The 22,208-nt window shown below is 34.7% G+C and overlaps 1 protein-coding gene across 4 annotated transcripts in view; it reads left to right on the top strand.

Moving 5' to 3' along the window:
* Positions 1–22,208, top strand: part of XRCC4 (X-ray repair complementing defective repair in Chinese hamster cells 4) — a 185,546-nt gene that overhangs the window by 102,691 nt on the left and 60,647 nt on the right. For all 4 annotated transcript variants that reach the window (XM_014531210.1, XM_005883615.2, XM_005883616.2 and 1 more), the window contains one exon: positions 19,701–19,848. In XM_014531210.1, coding sequence (XP_014386696.1) covers positions 19,701–19,848 — 148 coding nt within the window. The remainder of the gene's footprint in view (positions 1–19,700; positions 19,849–22,208) is intronic.

Raw genomic sequence — 22,208 nt, 5'->3', positions numbered from 1 at the left:
GGCAAACCAGCCGGCCCCCACCTGTGCACCAGGCCTCTATCCTATATAGTAAAAGGGTAATATGCAAACTGACCCTAACAGCAGAAAGACTGGGAATGACTGGTCACTATGACACACACTGACCACCAGGGGGCAGACGCTCAATGCAGGAGCTGCCCTCTGGTGGTCAGTGCACTCCCACATGGGGGAGCTCTGCTCAGCCACAAGCCAGGCTGATGGCTGCCAGTACAGTGGTGGTGGTGGGAGCCTCTCCTGCCTCCTCAGCAGCGCTAAGGATGTCCGACTGCAGCTTAGGTCTGCTCCCCTAAGTGGACATCCCCCGAGGGCTGCCAGGCTGCCAGAGGGATGTCTGATTGCCAGCTTAGGCCCAATCCCCCGGGGAGCAGGCCTAAGCCAGCAGGTGGTCATCCCCCGAGGGGTCCCAGACTGCGAGAGGGCACAGGCCGGGCTGAGGGACCCCCCCCACTGAGTGCACAAATTTTTGTGCACCGGGCCTCTAGTGTAATATAATACCTGTCATACTCAATAAAAATTAGCTGAATATAGCATTTTTATTATTACTATTAGTGGTGGTGGTGGTGGTGATGGTAAGAGTACTACTGTTAAATGCAAATAAATATTACTCTTTTACTTAAATTTTCAGAAATATTTTAAAATATGCTAATAGTATTCATTCTAGTAATTCACATATTTTAAAGATATTCCTGGAATTTAATCTTAGTAAAATTTGATAAGAGATTTATGAAGAAATATAGTGGTGGCTATCAGTAAATAAGATCTTGTCTGATGAACAAGGGCTTTTTGATTTTGGGATGGATTTACCAGGCTTCAGAGGAATGTGAGTTGGTAGGCTAAACAATGAGCCTTCGTACCCCCAGCCACTTTCAAAATTGGACAAAGCTGCTGTGCTCTACTAATTCTTTTCATGCTTATTTGGGTCAATAGATATTACCAAATGCTCACAAAGCTCTTTCTTTAGTAAAGTGTAATTTTCAGCTTTATTTTAAATAACAAAAATAAACATTAAAGAATGAGGTAGAAAAATGTAATAATAAATACTATTAGACACACAGTGTTCGTCTATGTGTATATATGATGAATAAGAGAGAATTATATTTGCAAAGTGGTTTTGATGAAGTTGAAAGTTTATTTTTCCATGAATCAATTTAGTTTTGTCAATGAAAAAAGCTTAGGTCATACCTTTTAGCTATATGGTTCTCAGATTCATAAGTAATAAAAAAATTAAACCATTTTATCAGGATTGTAAAAGTTTTCAAGATACAGACTTTTTAAAGTGTAAGGAATTAGGCAAAATAGGGTTAACTTTTTCCTTAAGAATTGGTTAGTTGCTAGGAGACGACAAATAGATGTAGATGGCAAAGCTCATAAGTAGACTGATATCTCTTTAGAAAAGATGTTTAATTCCTGCTCACACTAGACTATGCCATTAATAATTCATGGCCTAATGATTCTATTTGCATGAATTTTAAATTTTGTTGGGAAGAATACAAATGATTGGACTGTGGAAGAGAATCATGTGTTAAAAAGCATCAAATTAATTTATTTACTCCAGTATTTGTTAAATGCCTGTTAGGTGTTGGGCCTGATATCTGGTTCCAGGGATCGCATATTAAATAGCTTTTTCTTTTAGGAATTCATCCTGTATTTGAGGAAAGAAATAGCTAAACATTTAATTTCAGTGCAAAGTAGCAAGTGTATGAAATGGAAGTTACTCAATATATGTTCAGTGAATGAACAATGCATGAATGAAATGTAAAATGCTATGTAAGTGAGATGAAGGTAAAAACTGAAGGAATGACTGAATCCATCTGAGACTTATACACAGAGTTGGTGATGTTTGAACTGTAAATTAAAGAGTCAGTAGAAGAGCTACAGAGTGAGCAGGCCAAGAAGGAAGCACAGAGCATTCCAGGTAGAGAGAATAACATGTGCAAAGGCATGAAGGTATTTTTTAAAAAAGAGTAAAGAATAGGAAGGGAGGCAGCATGGTGAGAAATGAGCTGGATAGGGAGTGATACAATTGCATTAATCTTTTAGGAAGATAAAGGTCATTAGAGTGTGGAGGATGGACCAGAAAGAGGAACCCAGAAGGCAGCAATGAATTAAAAGAATATTGAATTAAAACAAGAGAAAATAGTGCCTTCTGAGATGGAGAGGGGAGAAACTGAGAGCTATTTAGATCTAGAGTTAACAGAACTTGATTAAGAACTAGAACTAGAGTTAACAGAACTTGATGATTTATCCCACATAAATGGGGGCATTCTGACTTTTTAGGTTCCTATCTTAAACTAGTAGATAGATGGTAAGACTAGTAATCAAACTAATGATTTAAAATTTTTCACATATGAATTTGTACTTTGGGGACCTCAGATTTTTAAAAAATCCTGTAAACAGTTGGAATTCTATCCAGAGCTAAGAAAGCACACTAGGGTAGATTCTGTCACAGTTAACAGCAGCATAAGTTGGCAAGGTCACCAAGGAGAGCCAGTACTGTGAGATACTGAGAGTACTTACACATGTCCCTAAGGGCCCTGTCAGAAAAAACAAAGATTATTTTTGAGGGGTTTCTAAGGTAACTCAAAATAGGTAATACAGGTGTGTGAACAGCAGTATGTATATTTAATTGGTATCTAGTGACTGTCCGACAGGACTTTCAAAGAGTGATTTATGTTAAAAAAAATTCAACAATACAAAGTAAATAAAGAAAATAAAATTTTGAGTCGTTAGATTTTTAAATTAATGCATTTGTTAAATAATTGCACTCATATTATTTATTTTAAAATCCAAGAAGTACAACATAAGTTTACATGAATCTGTTTCTTTTGTAATGAATATAGTGTATTGAAATAATTCTGTTAAATAGAATAATAACCAGTCCCAGTTCATGGATCTTTATTTTTTTTATTTCAGAAGAAGCCTTTCTTTTTCAAAAATGCTTTATTATTCTACAGTAAGGTTTTCACATTTTTCACTGAGCCTTACAGTAATATATTTCACATTTCAATGAGCATACACATTTGCATGTGTATGTAAAACTGGCATACATTTTATGAAATACTACCTACCCTAGTTTATATCTCATGAATATTCTCTAAGACTTTTATTTTTTTAAATCTGGTTACCATCTACTTAATTTATTTTATAACTGAGTAATGAGTCACGCCTGCAGTTTGAAAAACTCTGCCCCAGACATTATTTGATACCCCTAATGTTTCAGTGTTTTGCCTTATTGATGCTTATTTTCTCACCTTCACTAACTCTCTTCTATGAAATTATAAACAGGTCTGATTCTCATTTATCTTAAAAAATAAAAAACTCTATCTTGCTTGCTCTACTCATTCTTAAAATTATTATTGAATCTAACCTTAATTTTCCTCCAAATTTCTAATATGTATATAATCAACGCTTGCTACTTCAGTCTTCCCATTACATTGGTCCTTTTTGCTACACTTACTCCCTTAGCAATCCATCCAAAATCAGTTTCCTTGATAATAGCAAGCACTTATATAACAGTTAATGTGCCAGACTAAGTGCTTTATAAATATTAACATATTTAAATCACAGCAAATAGGCACTGTTACTGTCCACAGTGAGATATATAGCTTGCCCAAGGATACACAGCAGGGAAACTGATATTGAAACCTAGGTATCATATATGGCTCCCTCTTAAACTGATTTCTGTAACAACAGATTGCTATTTGTATTTTTTTTAAATATATTTTATTGATTTTTTACAGAGAGGAAGGGAGAGGGATAGAGAGTTAGAAACATCGATGAGAGAGAAACATCAATCAGCTGCCTCCTGCACATCTCCCACTGGGGATGTGCCCGCAACCCAGGTACATGCCCTTGACCGGAATCGAACCTGGGACCTTTCAGTCTGCAAGCCGACGCTCTATCCACTGAGCCAAACCGGTTTTGGCTGCTATTTGTATTTTTCACCAAGACACATACACACCTACCTCTATATCTCTACTGATATATTGTTTCCATTTAAAATCAAACATCATTTTTAAAGACTGAGCTGTAATCATGTAGTAGTAGTCTAACAGTAGCAATGGTTGGTAAGTGTTCTGACTATATGCTTGTCTTACCTCAAGGGGAGAGAATGATGTTTTGATGGATGTGGTGTCATTAAAATAGTTTCACAAACGTAAGGAGATTGAGTGAGTGCTCCAGCAAAAATGAAAATATAGGAATGTATTGGTTTCCTAAGGCCACCATAGCAAAATGCCACAGCTGGATGACCTAACAGAAATTTATTTTCTCACATTTCTGGTGGCTGGAATTCTAAAATCAAGGTGTTGGCAGATTTAGTTTTCCTGAGGCCTTTCTCTTGACTTGCTGTTGTCTGCCTTCTTGCTGTGCCCTCACATGGCCTTTTCTCTGTGTGTGCCCATCCCTGGTGTCTCTCTGTTTATAAGGATGCCACTCATTAGATTAGGGCCCACTCATATAGCCTCATTTAATCTTAATTCCCTATTTAAAGATCCTATCTCTAAACCCAGTCACATTCTGAGGAATAGTGGATGTTAGGACTTTAAGGTGAATTTTAGGGGACACAATTCAGTCCATAACAAGGATGAAAAAAGGCAATCTATTGCACATAGATACCTTGAAAAGGATTGCAGATTAATTTAATGAAAATGAGATCTAGCAAAGAGATATCAGCAGATAGAGTATTGATCCTGAATACTGTTGTCAGCAGGATAAAGGAGGCAATAGATTAAGAAACTGGAAGCACATTTAAATGATGTAGAGAAAGGAAGGTCAAGACAGATTTGTTGACCTAACCAGCCTTCCTAGATACAAGCAGAAAATTGCCATTCAGGGGTTTGCAAAGCTTATATCCTTGCTATGTGCCGATCACTGACGAAGTCTAAATTAATGGAGAGTGGAACAAACAACAGTGGGATGTGGCAGATGAGGGCAAGCTCTTAGAACATATCTTTTTGAGATAATGTGTAAAGTTAAAATGTTTTTGGATTTGAAGTATGTAACTAATTAAAGTACATTTTTTCTTTTTTTAATTTTATTTATTGATTGGTTTTAGAAAGAGAGAAGGAGAGAGGGAGGGGAGGAGAGGGAGAGAGAGACAGAGAGAGAGAGAGAGAGAGAGAGAAGCATTGATTTGTAGTTCCACTTATTTATGCATTCATTGGTTGCTTGGTTGCTTCTTGTATGTTTCCTGACCAGGGATGGAACCCACAACCTTGGTGTATGGGGAAAACACTCTAACCAACTAAGCTACCTAGCCAGGGCCAAGATATTATTTTTCATAATTTCCACTATTTTACAATGGTGAATGTAGTAGAAAAATGAATATAACTCTTCACATCATGCATTTGTAGTATTAGTGGTTTCTTCCTTATTATAGACCACAATTTCCTATCTTACATGTTGAGTAATTTTTGTTATACTGTACACTGGGCATTAAGAGTTCTATATTGTCAAGAGTCTGTTATCTTCCTTTGAAGAGTGTTGAATTTAACAGTTAAACAGTTAATTTACTGGCAAATAAGCTCAGTCCTTTTTCTTGTTTTTCATGCTTAATTATGGTGGGTCCAGACTTTGGACGGGTGGCATTTTACTCCACCAGACAGAAGTTCTACATCTCCATGTGTATGTAACACCAGGACTTTCTATTCGGCTCATCAGTAGCTGTTTTCTGCTGGGCCTTACGTCCTGCCCTGTGCATGTACAGTTTATTATTCATCCAGTAACTCAAAGTGACTCCTGTGGGGGGCTCAATTTTTGTGTACTGTTTTCCGTATTCTACCCTGCAAATTCCAACTATTTCAATAGCTCCAAACTCTAATTTCTGCCCTTTCAATGGAGTGCAGTCATTGTGCTCTGCTTGGGTTCCATCTACCTCCTTGTGCTGAGGTCCAGGAAGTGCCATCAGTCAGGACAGAGTGATCCTGGGCTCACCTCTTGTATTATCCTTATTTCAGGAAGCATAGTCCTGCACCAGCTGTTGTTCAATGTTCAAAACCAATCATTTCTTCTTGAGAAATTTAAACCATCTTAAACATGAGGTTTGATAAAATTAAATTCAGCTTTATAGAGGTTGTTTTTTGCTGAGGCTAGTTTTCTATATCCCTATTAATATATCCCTACTACTGTTTTGAAAAAATCAAACATGGCTATATATTAGCAACATAGTAAAGATAAATACACCAGCTTGAAACATTAATGTAAACCACTTAATAAAAACCCCATCCTGAGAAGGAACAGCATGTTAAAATCACATGAGTTGAGAAAAGTGTTCTGAGAATGGTTCTGTCAACAGAAGTTTGTTTTCTTAGCTTTTTTTTTTTTTCCTTTCTTAGCTTTTGATGTCTTCGGGTAACAAAGTCAACATTCTTCTGTATTTAATGAAAATAGGTTTGGAAAAAGCAACAGGTGTTTTGGTAATAAAAAACTATTCATGGCTTAAATCATTAAGACACCTTGTTTTCTTTATTATAATTACTGAAACAAGAGCTTTTGAAATTAATCTGTTTCTGTATAGACTTGAAGAAGGGAGTCTAGGAAGTATCCTTATTCATTTTTGGATTTGTCATGTTTAGTGTAACAACTTAGAGTCAGTAGATTTTAAAATAATTTTTTAAAATATAAACAAAAACAGAAATGTTTAGCTACTAGAAGCCTAGGAATATAATCTTTATTGTCATCATAGAAATAACACATTAATAAATAGAAAATAAATGAGAAGTTAAATTACTTTTTGAATAATTTTTTAAATATATTTTTCATTGATTTCAGAGAGGAAGGGAGAGGGAGAGAGAGATAGAAATATCAATGATAAGAGAGAATCATCTATTGGCTGCCTCCACATGCCCACCACTGGGGACTGAGCCTGCAACCCTGGCATATGCCCTGACCAGGAATTGAACCGTGACCTCTTGTTTCATAGGTCTATGCTCAACCACTGAGCCAGGCCGGTTGGGCTTGAATAATTTTATAACATGTTTCATGGGTGTTAAAATGTACCAATTTATTTAAATTTTCAATCTTAAAATGTTCATTTGATATCCGTATTTAAAAGGAATTATTTTTTATCTAAAAAAATATGAACAGAGAAATTGTGTGAACAATATTTTAAAATAGTTCATTTGATCAGAAAAGAAGAAAATACAAATTAATATTACATGACAATTCAGTAAAAGTTTCCTTCTTGATTTTCTCTTCCTTACCCTCCTTTTCCCTCTCTCCCCTCTTCACTCTTTCTCTGTGTCTCTCTTTCTTCTCTCTGCTGTCTTCCTTGATTTAAAAAAATAATTTGGATCTAAAATTATTTTGTATTATTGTGATCTAATAAAAAAGTAAAATCTAGAAAAATATAGATTTTTAGAAAGGGAGAAGAAAATTACATGTTTACGTAGTTCTGCTGATTACCTGCTATTCCACTTTACAAGTGTATGTCCACAAGTAGTTATTAAGCCTGATGAGTTAATATTAACAGGGAAAAATTATGAACAAGTATGAGTAACTTTAAGAATTGGGGCTATTGACAAAGAAATGGTAGCTATGTGAGTAAGATGATGCCATCTTCATCTGGGACAGAAAACAATGAAACATTGATTGGGGACCATAGAGAGCCCTGCTTCAGCAAGTATCAGAGCAGAAGATAGGATGAATACATTAAAGGGAAGAGCTAGCAAGTTGGATCTTTCTATACTGAAGTGTTTAGATCAGCAATTTTCAACCTTTTTCATCTCATGGCACACATAATTACTAGAATTCTGCAACACACCACAAAATATATTATATATTTTTTTGCCAATCTGACAGAAAAAATAGGTATGACTTTGATTCGTTCACACTGGAACGGCTATTGTTGTGCTGACTATTGTCATTTTATTTTATTTGACAATCTAAGGAAAAAGAGGTCAATAGGCCCCTCACTAAATAGTCAGGTATTGCATGTTTTAAAAATTCTTGCATCACACAGGTTGAAAATCACTGGCTTAGGTTATTGGAATACTTGCGTAATTTTCTTTCTGCATAAAATTTCTCTATGAAACTCTATAATATGGTATTCATTAAATATTTGTGTGTGACTATTACCATACAGTGTTATATCTACTGTCTGTATTTGCTAGGCAATTTAAGGAATGTTCAAGGATTGTTTTGATTAATTGTGATTGTTTGCCATATGCACTGACTTACAATAAGATTCAGCCCCACTATATCTAATACTTCCTAGAAGAACCCAAAACAGTTTTTTCCAACTTCATTTTTCTTAGTCTGTGACCATAATCACTCTCTATACTGCAGTGCTAGGAGGAGTAAAGGTGCTGTGGGGGTACTGAGGGGGGAAATCTAACCAGACTTCTGAGGTTTCCTGAGAGGGTGAGATCTTTACTGAGATATCAAGGAGGGTGAGAGTTAGCAAGTTGAATGCTAGGTGGTAGAACATTATTCCTGGCAGAAGATCCCATGTGCAAAATCCAAGAGAGAGAGAGAGATGATGGTGCATCAGACAAAAATCAGTAAGGCTGTAAAAGTAAGTTGAACCAGGAAAAGAAAGAGGTATTAAAGTGCATTAGGGATTTTTATCTAGGTCTTTAAAGCAGGGAGAAAGGACAAGACTTGATCATTTGCAGTTTTAGAAAAATTCTCTCAGGAATTTTGTTGGAAATGAATGAATTGGAGTTGCTGTGGCAATTTTTTAAGCTCTAACAGTAGTCTAGGCAAGATCTTATGAAAGTACAGGGTACAGAGAGTTATCAGACAGATCTCAGAACTTTTTACAAGGTGCTGATTGGATGTGAGTGGAGAGTTTTGGAAGGCATCAAAAATAATTTCAAGTTTGGTTCTTGGCAAGTTTGGGGGACAGTAGCATTATGCAGGGTTAGTACTTAGCCACATTGCTAAGATGGCATGCTGAAAGGGAAAGTTAGCACATTGCTAGCAACAATTGCTAACAGTGATGATGAAGCATGCTAAACAAACTTTACACATATAAGGTCTAATGTAGAGAATATACATTAATAATAAACTGTAATTAATTTCCCAAATGTTATTCTCTTTGTCAAATCAATGCTTAAAGTAATTTTGCTCTTGTTTGTCTAATTTTGAGTATCATGACAAAATAGTATACAAAATATTTGTTTTAAAAATAAAAACTTTACAAGGTTTTTATTGAAAATAAAAAATCAATAAATAAAGTGAAACAGTGTAATATAAATAAAAGCCTACGGATGTTTGGAAATGAAATTTCTAAAGAAAAACTTTCTCATTTGGGCAAGACATTTAACACAATAGTCACTTAAAAGTGCTTCAAACTGGTCTGAAAGTGCATTTCGTTTTTCTTACCGAATTCGGATAATATAATCCTTCTTGCAAAGCATAATAACTTAAAGTATAGCATTGGCATTTTTATAACAGGTGTCACTATTCGGTATAACTTTTCTAACTTAATTTTATAAAGAAAAAACTTTCACAGAAGTATTACATGATTTACTCACAGTCATCAGACAGTGATAATAGAGTCAGATGTAGGATATTTCTGTAATATTAGTTCACTTAAACATTATCTTAGTTTTTTTTACCATTTGGCAAGGAATTTTTCTTAATCCTTCTTAGTGAAAGCATTGCCTTCATGACATTTGGTTTGAGAGCTAGTTGAGTCAATGTGTCTAGCACTGCAGACCAGGAAATCTCCTTTCAGAAAATCATTCCACACTTTTCAAGCAAAGCCTCTGAAATTTAGCCTCATATTTAGCTCTTCATAGAACCACTACAAACTGGCTTAATTATATCATAAAGGCATTAACCTTATTGTAAAGAAGTATAAAGAAGCTAAATAGAGGACTTTTAGTGTATTGAAATTATCATTCTAAGCGAAATAAACCAGTCAGAGGAAAACAGGTACCATATAATTTCACTTATATGTGGAATCTAATGAACAAAATAAACTAACAAAGTTAGACAGACTCATGGATACAGAGAACAGACTGATGGCTGTCAGAGGGGAGGGGGTTTGGGGGCTGGGTATGAAGGGTGAAGGGATTAAGCAAAGAAAGTAAAAGAAAGACTCATGGACACAGAGAACAGTAAGGTGATTGCCAGAGAGAAGAAGGGTCGAAGAGGTAGAAGAAGGGAAAGGGGGAATAAATGGTGATGGAAGGAGACTTGCCTTGGGGTGGTAAACACACAATATAATATACAGTTGATGTGTTATGGAATCATATACCTGAAACCTGCATAATTTTATGAACCAATGTCACCCCAATAAATTCAATTAAAAAAAATAGTCCAAACTTTTCTAAAAAGATTAAGCAAATGCTGGAAAAATAAAGTTAAAAGTCTGGCATGTCAAATAAACTGTCAAATTCTCTTTCTTTTATTTTTCATAGAGAGGATTTGTGCCCAAGCTTAGTGATTCTTATCTATCCAATTCATCATATAATTACACACCACTTCACTTTTGCCACTTCCATCCTTTTCTGATTTGACTTGCTAAACTAGTGACCTTGTCCTAGTTGTAACCAGTTAACCTAGAGTCACTGCAGATAAAATGCTTATAGTGCATTATTTTAAAAAATAAACTGAGCTCTGGTGGGGTGGCTTACTTAGTTGGAGTGTCGCCCTCTACACCAAAAAGGTTGCGGGTTCGATTTCTGGTCAGGGCATGTACCCAGGTTGTGGCTGGATCCTGGTTGGGGAGCAAAGAGGAGGCAACCAATCAATGTTTCTCTCTTACATTGATGGTTTTTTCTCTCCCTTCATCTCTCTCTCTGTAAAAATCAATAAGAAACATATCCTCGGGGGAGGATTTAAATAAATAAATAAATAAATAAATAAATAATTCCTTATATCATTTCTTTAAAAAGGTTTTATATTTTATTTATTTTTGTCCAGTGTTTACATTTATACTAGTTCAATGAAATCCTTAGCTCTGTAAAAGGCCTAGGTTTTATTAAAAGTCTACCCAAATAAAAAAGAATGAAAGTTTCAGAAACCTTCAAATCTCTATGAAGAAAACACTAAAAAAAAAGTCTTAAGTTGACAGAAGACCATACCTGTAACTCAGGTAGAACAATAAAAGCTTTATGTTGGCTCCAAACATTTATGACGTAGGTCACAGGCAGAGGCCCTTTTATAAAGCTGGTGAAAGCTGGAAATTGTAGCTTTGTTTTCTGAAAATGTATGAACCATTAAAACTTCTTTATAAGGTTTTTTATTTTTAACTACAAAATTATATAAATTGGAGGCTAATTTTTTTCTTTCATAAACTGCTTTTTCCTACTAATATTTTTATTTTAATGTTAACTAGACTGGCAACAGCAAGCATAGCTAACCAATAGTGTAGAATTTTAAGAATAATTTTAAGAAGCTATTTATTATTAACTCTATTAGTATTTAAGAATTTATATCAGTCAATCAATTAACATTTATTGCAGAAATAGTGTGTGGCAGAGATTGTGCTAGTCTGTTTTATACTAACAGTGAATAGAGCACAGTTAGTTCCTGCCATCACAGAGCTTATAAATATTACAAATATTATTACAAGTGTGGTAAGTCTACTAAGGATGTTGTAATAAATCAAGTTATAGTTAGTGTTTGATAATGGAAAAAAAAGAAACTTCACAGATTAATTTGGAAAAAATATTGAGAGATTAGAATGCTTTGTGTACCTTAGAAATTACAAATTAATTCCTTTATAAGTGCTTATGTAACTTATGGCTTTCTTGTAAACAGTGTGTCCCTCTGCCCTATCCAGTTATGAACTTCTGGAATACATAGTGGTGTCTGCTGGATAGTGCTTGACATATAATACGCTCAATAAATATTTGTTGAATAAGTGAAGGAATGATAGAATCCTTAAGTTAACAGTTAATTTGGTATTACATTTTTTAAATTAAAAAATCAGATTATTTTGCGAGTATAGAACAATGCTTTATATATTCAACTTATTATTTTTTAATGCTGTATCTCTGGAGTCTGTACTTTATCTTTAGTGGTCCACCTTGCTTCTGACATTGAGAGGATTGGATTTCCACAGATGACCTCTTAGGTTACCCCAATGTCATGTTGTCATTAAGTCTGACTTCCAGCTGTTCTGGCTAAAAGAGTAGCCTGACTTTTGGAAAAGTGTAGGTACATGGATACACACACACACACACACACACACACACACACACACACTCTTTTAAGTGTTCAGTGAGATGTTAATTATTGGTTTATTTTGGTGATTGCTGATTACTAGGTTAGACTATTGACCTTTTGTGTAAGGTGGTCATCAGTTATTCAGATTAGATTGTGAAAACTGGGTAGCAATTGATTACAGATTTGAAAAAGACCTATTTGATGAATGGTGAGGCAAAATAAAGTTTGCTTGTTTGGTAAGATTAGAAATTTACTACCGTAAGATAGGTCACTTTAAGATACTGCTCATTGAAGTATGGTCTTACCAACCTTATCTCAGCTCCTTTTTTTGGTTTATCTTCATGCCTGTCAGTAAGACAGACTGCAGAGACACAGGATATCCAAAGGCTTTGGTTGGGTGTTTTCTCTGGGGAAAGAAAGAATATGTTTTATGAAGTTGCACATTTACTTTGAGTAGTATTTTAAGGTTTGGATTTTTGTTTTTCCCTCATTATTTTATATCTTTTTAAGTAAAACAAAATGACTTAAGTCTTTGTGAAGTGAATAAATGAATAAAATAGCAAAAACAGTCATAGTGGATTGGCTACTCTATATTTATAACAGATGATAGATCTATGCAAATTGGTTTATTTTGAATTTCTAAAGTCATGCATTTATCTTACTTTTTTATTATTATTTTGCTTGTATATCTCTAAGAAGCTATAGAAGATAAACTAAAAGATTTTCAAATGCATCTAAGTGAATTTCAATTTAATTTTTTGTAAGGATACACATATATTGTTAATAATACTTTAATGCTGATAACAAATATTTTTGATATTATGATTTATAAAACAGTTTATCTCATTTAATCATGTCAGAAATCATGGTTGACATATAATTTTTTTGCTATTTTCTTTTCTTTTTTTGAATTTATTGAGGTGACACTGAGCAATAAAATTATACAGGTTTCAGGTGCACAGTTCTACAACACATCATCTCTGTACTGTATAGTGTGTTCAACACCCCAAGTCAAGTCTCTTTCTATCACTATTTACTGCCTCCCCACCTCCTTCCCATAATCACCACACTATTGTCCATGTCTAAGTGTTTTTTCTCTTTTGCTCAATTCCACCACCACCCAGCCCATCCCCCAACTGTCAGCCTGCTCTCTGTCTGTGACTCTATCTCTATTTTGTTTTTTAGTTCATTTGGTTCATTAGAGTCCACATATAAGTGAAATCATATATTTTTCAGTGAGGAACTTAAAGAAATTCTGTAATATGCCAAAGGTAAGTGGCAGAATTAGAGACCCAGATCTAGTCCTGATTTGGTTTTTCTCATGCACTTCATCTGGAGGTCCATAGGAATTACATTTTGATTTAAAAATATGACACACATTTGAAAATAAGAGTTCAAGTCTCCATTTTCTCATGTATAACACCATGGAGTAATGCTAGCAATATATCAAAGTATAAAGCATGCCCTCTAGCTGTAGGGTGTTTGTAATCTAATTGGAGAAACAGAAGGTATACTTACAAAGAATAACTATACGAGATAAAATGAGTGGTTCAACTATAAGCCACACAGAGAAAGGAGACATTGCTGTGGGTTAGAACTACTCGAGATGACTGAAATGACCGAACTGGGCTGTGCTGGAAGGGAACACTCAGTGAGCCTACAGAGGAGTAGAGGACATGCAAGACAGAGAAAGTAAGGAACAAAAAGGAAGATGTGGAACCCTGGGGCCCTTGCAATAATTTGCATACTGTGGTTAGAAGATTTGTGGGAAGTATGGCTAGAGAGGTAGGTGACCATCACATTGTAGAGGATTTGAATGCAGGGCTAGGATCTTAGGGCTTTATTTTATAGGCATTGGAAGCACTGAAAGTTTTTTGTTTGCATATGGCCTATTGCAAACAGCATACATTTATTTTTTTCATGGACAAAGGACCTAAAGATCAGGGCCTCTTTTATTCAATAATTTAACCAAAGAGCTAAGTAGCCATTGCCATGAATAACATGCCTCAGGACATTAACTTTTTGTTTTGTTCAGGGGCTGGAGAGAGGTGTGTGTGTGTTTGGGCGGGGGGAGATGGAATGAAGTGTGGCAATCTCTCAGAGTTTTACAGAATTGGTGTGTCAAGCTATATGTCATATGAAGAGGGGGAAAATCCATAGAGAGGAGATAATAAGGAGACCCTGATAAAACAAATTATAAACCTGGAAAATGTCTTAAAAAATACTGAGATTTAAGGGCTTAATGGTCAGAGACTTAAGTTTACCAGGTAGTTTAACTCATGGTAGTTATGCAGGTTGCCAGCAGTTTAGCTGACAGTCATTTCCTTTGGACACTGAGAGTACCCGGGGAGCCAGCCCTCCTCCGTCCCTCCTGCCTGAACTCCGGCTGCCAAGCTCCTGCAGTTCTTCTGTCAGATGGGAAGAAGTGTGGCTTTCTGTGGAGCCACCTCTCACAATAGCAAGGCTTCTGTAAAGAGCCCCATTTTCTAGGTTCAGTGAACCTAATGAGAACTTGAAATTCATCCCACAGCTCTGCCAATGAGTGTCTCTGCTGTAGTAAGTTAATTGGCAATCATTTTTTTCTTTTGTTTTCCTTTTTTCAAAAATTCCTGGAAATGGTGCAAGACACATTATCATGACAGAGACTGGTGAATACTAAAGACAGAATTCTGGAGGTGGAATCTCAGAAAAAGTTTCCCAGTCCATAGCAAATGTATACACTTCTGCTTAGATTTGAAAACTTCCAATTTATGTAAGGTTGTGAAATAATAATAGACATTTTGACCTCTTATAGATGTGGATCAGATCCCTTCTGTTGTATATAAAACAGCTTTGCTTGTTTGGAAACTCAGAGTCATTGTTGAAGGAATCCAATGTCAGAATAGACATAAAGCATCAGCATTGAGACCACATGTAAGAAGAGGACTAAACATTAGCACAGGTAGAGGACAGAGGTAGGATGGGTTCAAATTTGAAGACTGTTTGCAATGAGCAATTTAATACTTAGGTACCAGGTATTGGAATAGTGCCTCTTTTTCCTGGTTTCTGGCATTGCAGGGGGTGGAGAGGAAAATATAGGATGGAACATTTTCCCTTTTATTAAAGATGATATAAATGTTATGAAATCTTTATTTTAAATTAATATGTAAATTAAGATATCTTACAGCTTGCTCGTACATGTATATAATAAACTAAACGGAAAACTGCTTCCCATGGTGCAAACACAAACCAAAAAGGACATATTCCGTTTCAAAAGTAATTGGCTTGTGTGCTAGCCCCTTTCGCTCATGACAGTAGCTCCAAGACTCGAAAGGGAACCTTTGTCAGGAGAATGGGAAAAAATGGTGCTATTGAACTGACTTGAAACACTTGGTTACACACAACTTGTGATTCTTTGTGGCAAATAATGGTGGGCACCAAGAAATGTGAAGGGTGGGATAATGAATTATCAGGTTGTTCTCCCATCATAAAGACAATTACCAACTAAATACTTACTAGCAAGTAAGCACAAAATAATTCACCACCCTGCCCTAAAGCTTAAAGAAATTTTAAGTGTCCCAGTCACTCCCTCCTATAAAATGTTTATTCTGAAGGCAGGATAATGAATTATCAGGCAGTTTTCCCTGGCTTCAGGCAACGGCAATTGTCCAGAGTTCATAACTAGACACCAAACCACTTTAAGATTTAGCACAGGGCATCACCTCTGAGAGTAAACAGACCTCACAGGGTGCTTAGACCCTGCTCATGAAATGGTGGAGATGATCTCTGAAATATTTTAGCCAATCTGTGTATCTAGAATGCCTTTAATTTCACTCATAAGCAATATTCATCATGCTTGTTTTCCTGCCCTGTGTTCACCAGGCGGCTCACACATTTCTGTCACTCAGTATACTGATTAGTAAATCATCAGGTGTTGATTGAGATGCAGAGCACACAGAGCCTCTAGTAGCCTCTTTAAGAGATGGGAATTGTTATCCAAATACCAACAACTGCTTCTGGTCTGTGTATTTTTGAGTATCAGATGCTAGCCACACCTGGGTTATAGCTCACTTTGCCTAACATACGCATGTAAATATTATTTTTTAAAGTAAATTGTAGATGTTACAACAAATAATATAACCATATCACGTATAACACATCCTTTTGGATGCCAATGTGTAAGCCATTGTTTAGAGTTTTTGAAATGAGTGGCAGAAGTTTTGGGTGACTTTATTTTTTTTTTTAATTTACCATACATTTTAATTTAAACTGAATAGTCTTTCCTCCTTGATGTCCAACATGCCATCAAATGCAGTCTTGCTCCACTTTTCAAGTCTATCTATAATTGAAACTTCCTCTAACTCAGACAGTGTTGCTGGTTTTGTTCATAGACAAGCCTGTACTCTGTTGATTGCTTATGTGACTGAGTAAACAATCCTAGGTGAGAGCGGACTGGGTAAGAAATAAGTAAACTGCAGTTTTCTTCCTTAGTCACATCCTAGCTTAATAAAAGTAAGGAAATCATTGTTTTAATGTGTTCAGAGGAATACCCTTCTTAAATTTATCCTTCTTTACTCCAAAAATATTTTTCAGGGATAATAAAAGTAATGTGCAAGAAATATAGTGGAACTTATGTGTCCTGATAAACAGCTTTGGAAACTAAAATATGCTTTGATGGGCATTCAATTAATATTTGATCAAAGACTAATTTACCCACTAGGGAGAAAAAATTTTAAGTTGTCATATGATAAATTATAAAAACAAAGGCTGTATGATTTGGGCAAGTTACTTAACTAACTTGGTTTCCTAATAAGTGAAGGTAGTAAGTACTTCACAAAGTTAAATATTAATAAGATAACAGATGCATACAAGTCCTTTGGTTGATCTCTCCCCCTTACCCCCACCCTCCCCTACCTTCCCTCTGAGGTTTGACGGTCTGATTGATGCTTCTCTGTCTCTGGATCTGTTTTTGTTCATCAGTTTATGTTGTTCATTATATTCCACAAATGAGTGAGATCATGTGATATTTATCTTTCTTAATAACATACATGGTGTAAAGGAAAGAGCAAGTTCTATAGTTCCAAAGATAAATATTATATTCAGGACCTTTCCTTTCACAAAGTTCACAGCTATCAACTTTGGAATAACCCTTTTTTGAGAAAATACTACTTTCAGTGCTTCTGGCTTGGTACCTTCTCTAACTTCTTCAGTCCTGAGAGATTCCCTAAGAAAATATAGTAATTTTACCTTTTATGCCCTGAAGCCTAAGTAAATGAAGCCCATCTAAATATTGTATTTTAAAGTAAATTGTAGATGTTACAACAAATAATATAACCATATCACGTATAACACATCCTTTTGGATGCCAATGTGTAAGCCATTGTTTAGAGTTTTTGAAATGAGTGGCAGAAGTTTTGGGTGACTTTATTTTTTTTTTTAATTTACCATACATTTTAATTTAAACTGAATAGTCTTTCCTCCTTGATGTCCAACATGCCATCAAATGCAGTCTTGCTCCACTTTTCAAGTCTATCTATAATTGAAACTTCCTCTAACTCAGACAGTGTTGCTGGTTTTGTTCATAGACAAGCCTGTACTCTGTTGATTGCTTATGTGACTGAGTAAACAATCCTAGGTGAGAGCGGACTGGGTAAGAAATAAGTAAACTGCAGTTTTCTTCCTTAGTCACATCCTAGCTTAATAAAAGTAAGGAAATCATTGTTTTAATGTGTTCAGAGGAATACCCTTCTTAAATTTATCCTTCTTTACTCCAAAAATATTTTTCAGGGATAATAAAAGTAATGTGCAAGAAATATAGTGGAACTTATGTGTCCTGATAAACAGCTTTGGAAACTAAAATATGCTTTGATGGGCATTCAATTAATATTTGATCAAAGACTAATTTACCCACTAGGGAGAAAAAATTTTAAGTTGTCATATGATAAATTATAAAAACAAAGGCTGTATGATTTGGGCAAGTTACTTAACTAACTTGGTTTCCTAATAAGTGAAGGTAGTAAGTACTTCACAAAGTTAAATATTAATAAGATAACAGATATAAAACCTACAGCAAAGTAACCAGCATATGTTTTCAAAAATGGTATCTATTTTAAGAAAAAAAATTTTAAAAAGAAGAGTTTCAAGAGATTGGTCAGCTGTGTCCAAGTTATCTCAGGTCACTCAGAGAAGCGTGACTGCACAGCAAGAACTCAGAATACAGTGTTTTCTTCGGGAATGTGATAAACTTGTGCCTTAAAATCCACTCCTTCTGCAGTACTATATACCATAAGTAATATAACTCATGGGGGAAATTTTAAGATTTTGGCAGGCCACACAAAATCTATTGTTTTAGGTTGTTGTTAGTTCTCTAGTTACAATCCTAATAAAAATATTAACTCCATTAATTATTTAGCAACATTTGCACCCAGCATCACAGTCAGCTAACCCCTTCCATCACACTTTCTCTTAAATGGAGATGAGAGTTATTGATGCATTTGATTCCAGTAGTTTCATCAAAATTAAGTATCTGACTCAAGATACAGGGAGAAAAGTCTTCACAGCTTGTTCAGCTGTAATTGCAGCTTTAGCATAGAGCTCAACTTATGAAAAGTGTAGGATTCTTAGCTTCACTAGGCCTGCCCCTATTTATGCTAAAGCAATGGACTTGCACAAGATTTTTAGCCACTTTTCTTCAGTTTCTTAAACCTCTATACATTGCTAAGTCTTTCTCTAATTGGGATGAAAGCTTGTCCCTGATCACTATAAACAATTAACATGCTAGAAAAAAAGCATATGAACTGGCAGGACATCCAAAGTTCAAATTATATTGATATTATTTACCAATAGCAAGGAGCTCTTTTTTAATAGAAATATGTATTAGAACAGAATATACTGTGTATTAGATGAAAGAATTCTAAACTCCCCTAAGGTTCTTTATAACTAAGTTGTTTATAAGAGAATAAAGGAATATGAATCCAGCATGTTTCTATTGTTGCTTCTGTTTCATGTGTATCAAACACTTTTAGAGGCAATTTAATGGTTTGGCTACATTAGAGACATCTATTAGTATTTTTTTTATTTATTTTTTTTTTTACATTTCTCTTGTGTTCACTGCTCACAGTTAGTGGAAAAATCTGTGTAAGTATCCCTGGATCACTATTAGAATTTCCCATTCCTGCTGGTGAGTGCTATTTAGTGTCAATTTGATTTATATTATTCCTGTGGCATTATTTTTCCATCCAGATACCTTTTAGAGGTGCCTTTGGGGTGCTTCTATCTAGTCCCAGCACAGAGAGACCAAACTGCCTATAATGCATTTGGAAAGATTGTTGCCCAAGATAGGCAAAGACCATTTTGCCCCAATTATGCCATGTATACAATATACCTTATATTTTATATTAGTATTAAAGTATAACACACTGTGTAACTGGTTCACTTCAAATCTGTATAGTTTGTTAAAAAATAGTTTTGCTATACTTTGTGTCACTTTATATCTGTGCTAAAGCAGCAAGTTGATTCTTTACTTACAGATCATATGCAGAATTTTGTTGGATCACATTTTTTATGTCATTTTATTTTAGCTACTTTAAGAAGAGACGATTCCATTCTTTCAAGTCCTGATGTCACTGATATTGCACCAAGTAGAAAGAGGAGGCAGCGGATGGGAAAAAATCTCGGGACAGAACCTAAAATGGCTTCTCAGGAACATCAGCCTGAAGAAAAGGAAAAGTAAGTCATATTATTCTTTGCAAAATAGTGAGATGACATTGAAAAATCTAATATCTAGTCTAAAATTGTATTTTAATTTCTGAATTTAAGGCTATTTTTAATGAACAAAAATTATGGTTTTGGAAATTGTAAAATGTTTAATTAAGTCCATATATTTTCCCTGGTATTCAGTTAATCCCTATTAATATTTAAGTCAGGAGTGTCAAAAATATTAGCAAAAAGTTTTTTTGGGGTTTTTATAGATTAATTAGAAATGGCATATAAGATACTAAAAATAATAGAATCCAGTTTGCATTTAATAAAGTATTTCAATCTAATTTACTGCTTTAAAGAGACCCACACAGCATTCAAAGTAACCACTTGATTTGGTTATGCTTACAATTTTTTTTTATGTAAAATGTCTTTCTAGTCATCTATTTATTTCTTTTAAATTTAGACACATTTTTTATTTTTATAGTTCATTCTTTAGTTTTGACTACCCTCTCTTTAATCTGCATCCTAATTTAGTTGTAATGAATTGAGAAGTTGAATTAATAAATATTTTATTGCAGCAAAACAGTCAGCATTTATAAGAAATTTTATCAGTTGAATAAAAAAACAAAGGTGCAGTCTAGGAGGTCGCAGTTTGATTCCTGGTTAGGGCCCAGGCCCAGGTGGCGGGCTTGGTCCCCAGTGTGGGGTGTGCAGGAGGCAGCTGATCGGTGATTGTCTCTCATCATTGAGGTTTTTCTCTCTCTCTCCCCTCTCCCTTCCTCTCTAAAATCAGTGAAAATATATTTTATAAACAAAACAAAAAACAAAGATGCATATTTTATGTATGCCTAAAAATTTAATTCTTTTTCTTTAAACTTTTCATTAATTTGGCAAATGGTTATTGAACAATAGTTATATGACATGATATTACACACCAGTGGTTTTCAAAGTGTGGAATGATGAGGACCTGGAGCATTCCCAAGGTGTTTGTGGTGATCCACACGGTGTCTCTTCTTCAGTTCTATACCTGTGTGAGGCCAGATTTTCTTCATGTATTTCAACTGAAATAACATGTCCCTGTGATTGAATGCAGAAGCCAGTGAGAATTCCATAGTTTTTAATCAAGCCACCCATCAAACAGATTTGTAAAAGTGTTAAAACATTGACTACACAGGATTTTTTTCCTTTGGGAAATACAATGATTTTTTAATAAAGACTATATTGTGTTATCATATTCTGGATTTATTTTTATTTTTAAATGAATTAATAAAGATTTCAAATTTTTCTCAGTGTTAATTTTGGATAGTTTATATAAACAAAAATTCTTGGAGTCCTCAAAATGTTTTAAAAGTGTAACGGAGTCCTGAGAGTAAAAAGTTTTAGAATTCTGTATAGACCATGAGGATGCCATATAAGCACATGAAGTCCATGCCTTAGGAAACTGACAGCCTGACCAAAAAGAGTTTCTTGCATAGAAATAAGAATTTTACAGTTAATAGTGGAATTATTTTGTTTGTTTATCATTGGGGACTTATTCTCTCTACAATTGGCCTGATATACTAGTACTTGAAAATGCCATTTGCATACTATGGTGGGTCACTTATGTCTTCAGACAATATATGTAAAAACCCAGTGTTCACTACTCTTACTGGTTGTTTATTATGTAAATTTATTAATTAGCTCCATAGAGTTCATAGTATTGTATTATCTCTTAAGTAATGAATCAAAAATAGTTCCAATTTGAAAACATTAGAGTAAGCAAACTAGTCCTATAGGTTAATATAGGGAAAAAAATTATACTTTGAAATATTCAGACTGTACTTCATTCAGTCAAGTGGTAAACAAATAAGTAATGAATATCAGTTATGTGCCAGGTATAATATTGGATGCTGATGGTTCAGGAGAGTAGGAAATAGACATAATCCTGTCCTCATGGAACTTTTAGTCTAATTGTTTTGTCTGATAAAGATTACAGGATCTTGAGAAAGAATGAAGTATATTGTTTTTATGTTGGAGAGCTGTATCTTAAGTCTTTCTGTTCAATGTGTGAACTAAATATAAGGTTTTGAGGTTACTACATTTTCTGAATACATATATTGCTTAAACAGGTTTTTTATATGCATGGTACAATGATGGGAGAATGAAAGACTAAATGTTTCATTTAGGCTTTTTGCTAAAGGCAGTGTGTTTCTTTTCCATGTTTAGATGATCATGTCAATACTTACTTTGTGTACTTTACTTACAAGGTTGATATAAACCATATTAGCTTTTTTAATTGCCTGCTAGTTATATCATTGTGTACCTTCAGGCTCAAGCACTGATGATGAACCTTTATCTTATGTTGTTAAATTTAAATACTACCTATTTCTACCTTCCTAAACACCTTT

The sequence above is a fragment of the Myotis brandtii genome, unplaced genomic scaffold (genome assembly GCF_000412655.1).
Source record: "Myotis brandtii unplaced genomic scaffold, ASM41265v1 scaffold794, whole genome shotgun sequence".
NCBI classification, from domain to species: domain Eukaryota; kingdom Metazoa; phylum Chordata; class Mammalia; order Chiroptera; family Vespertilionidae; genus Myotis; species Myotis brandtii.
The sequence above is the reverse complement of the archived record's forward strand: the minus strand, read 5'-3'. Positions and strand labels throughout refer to the sequence as shown.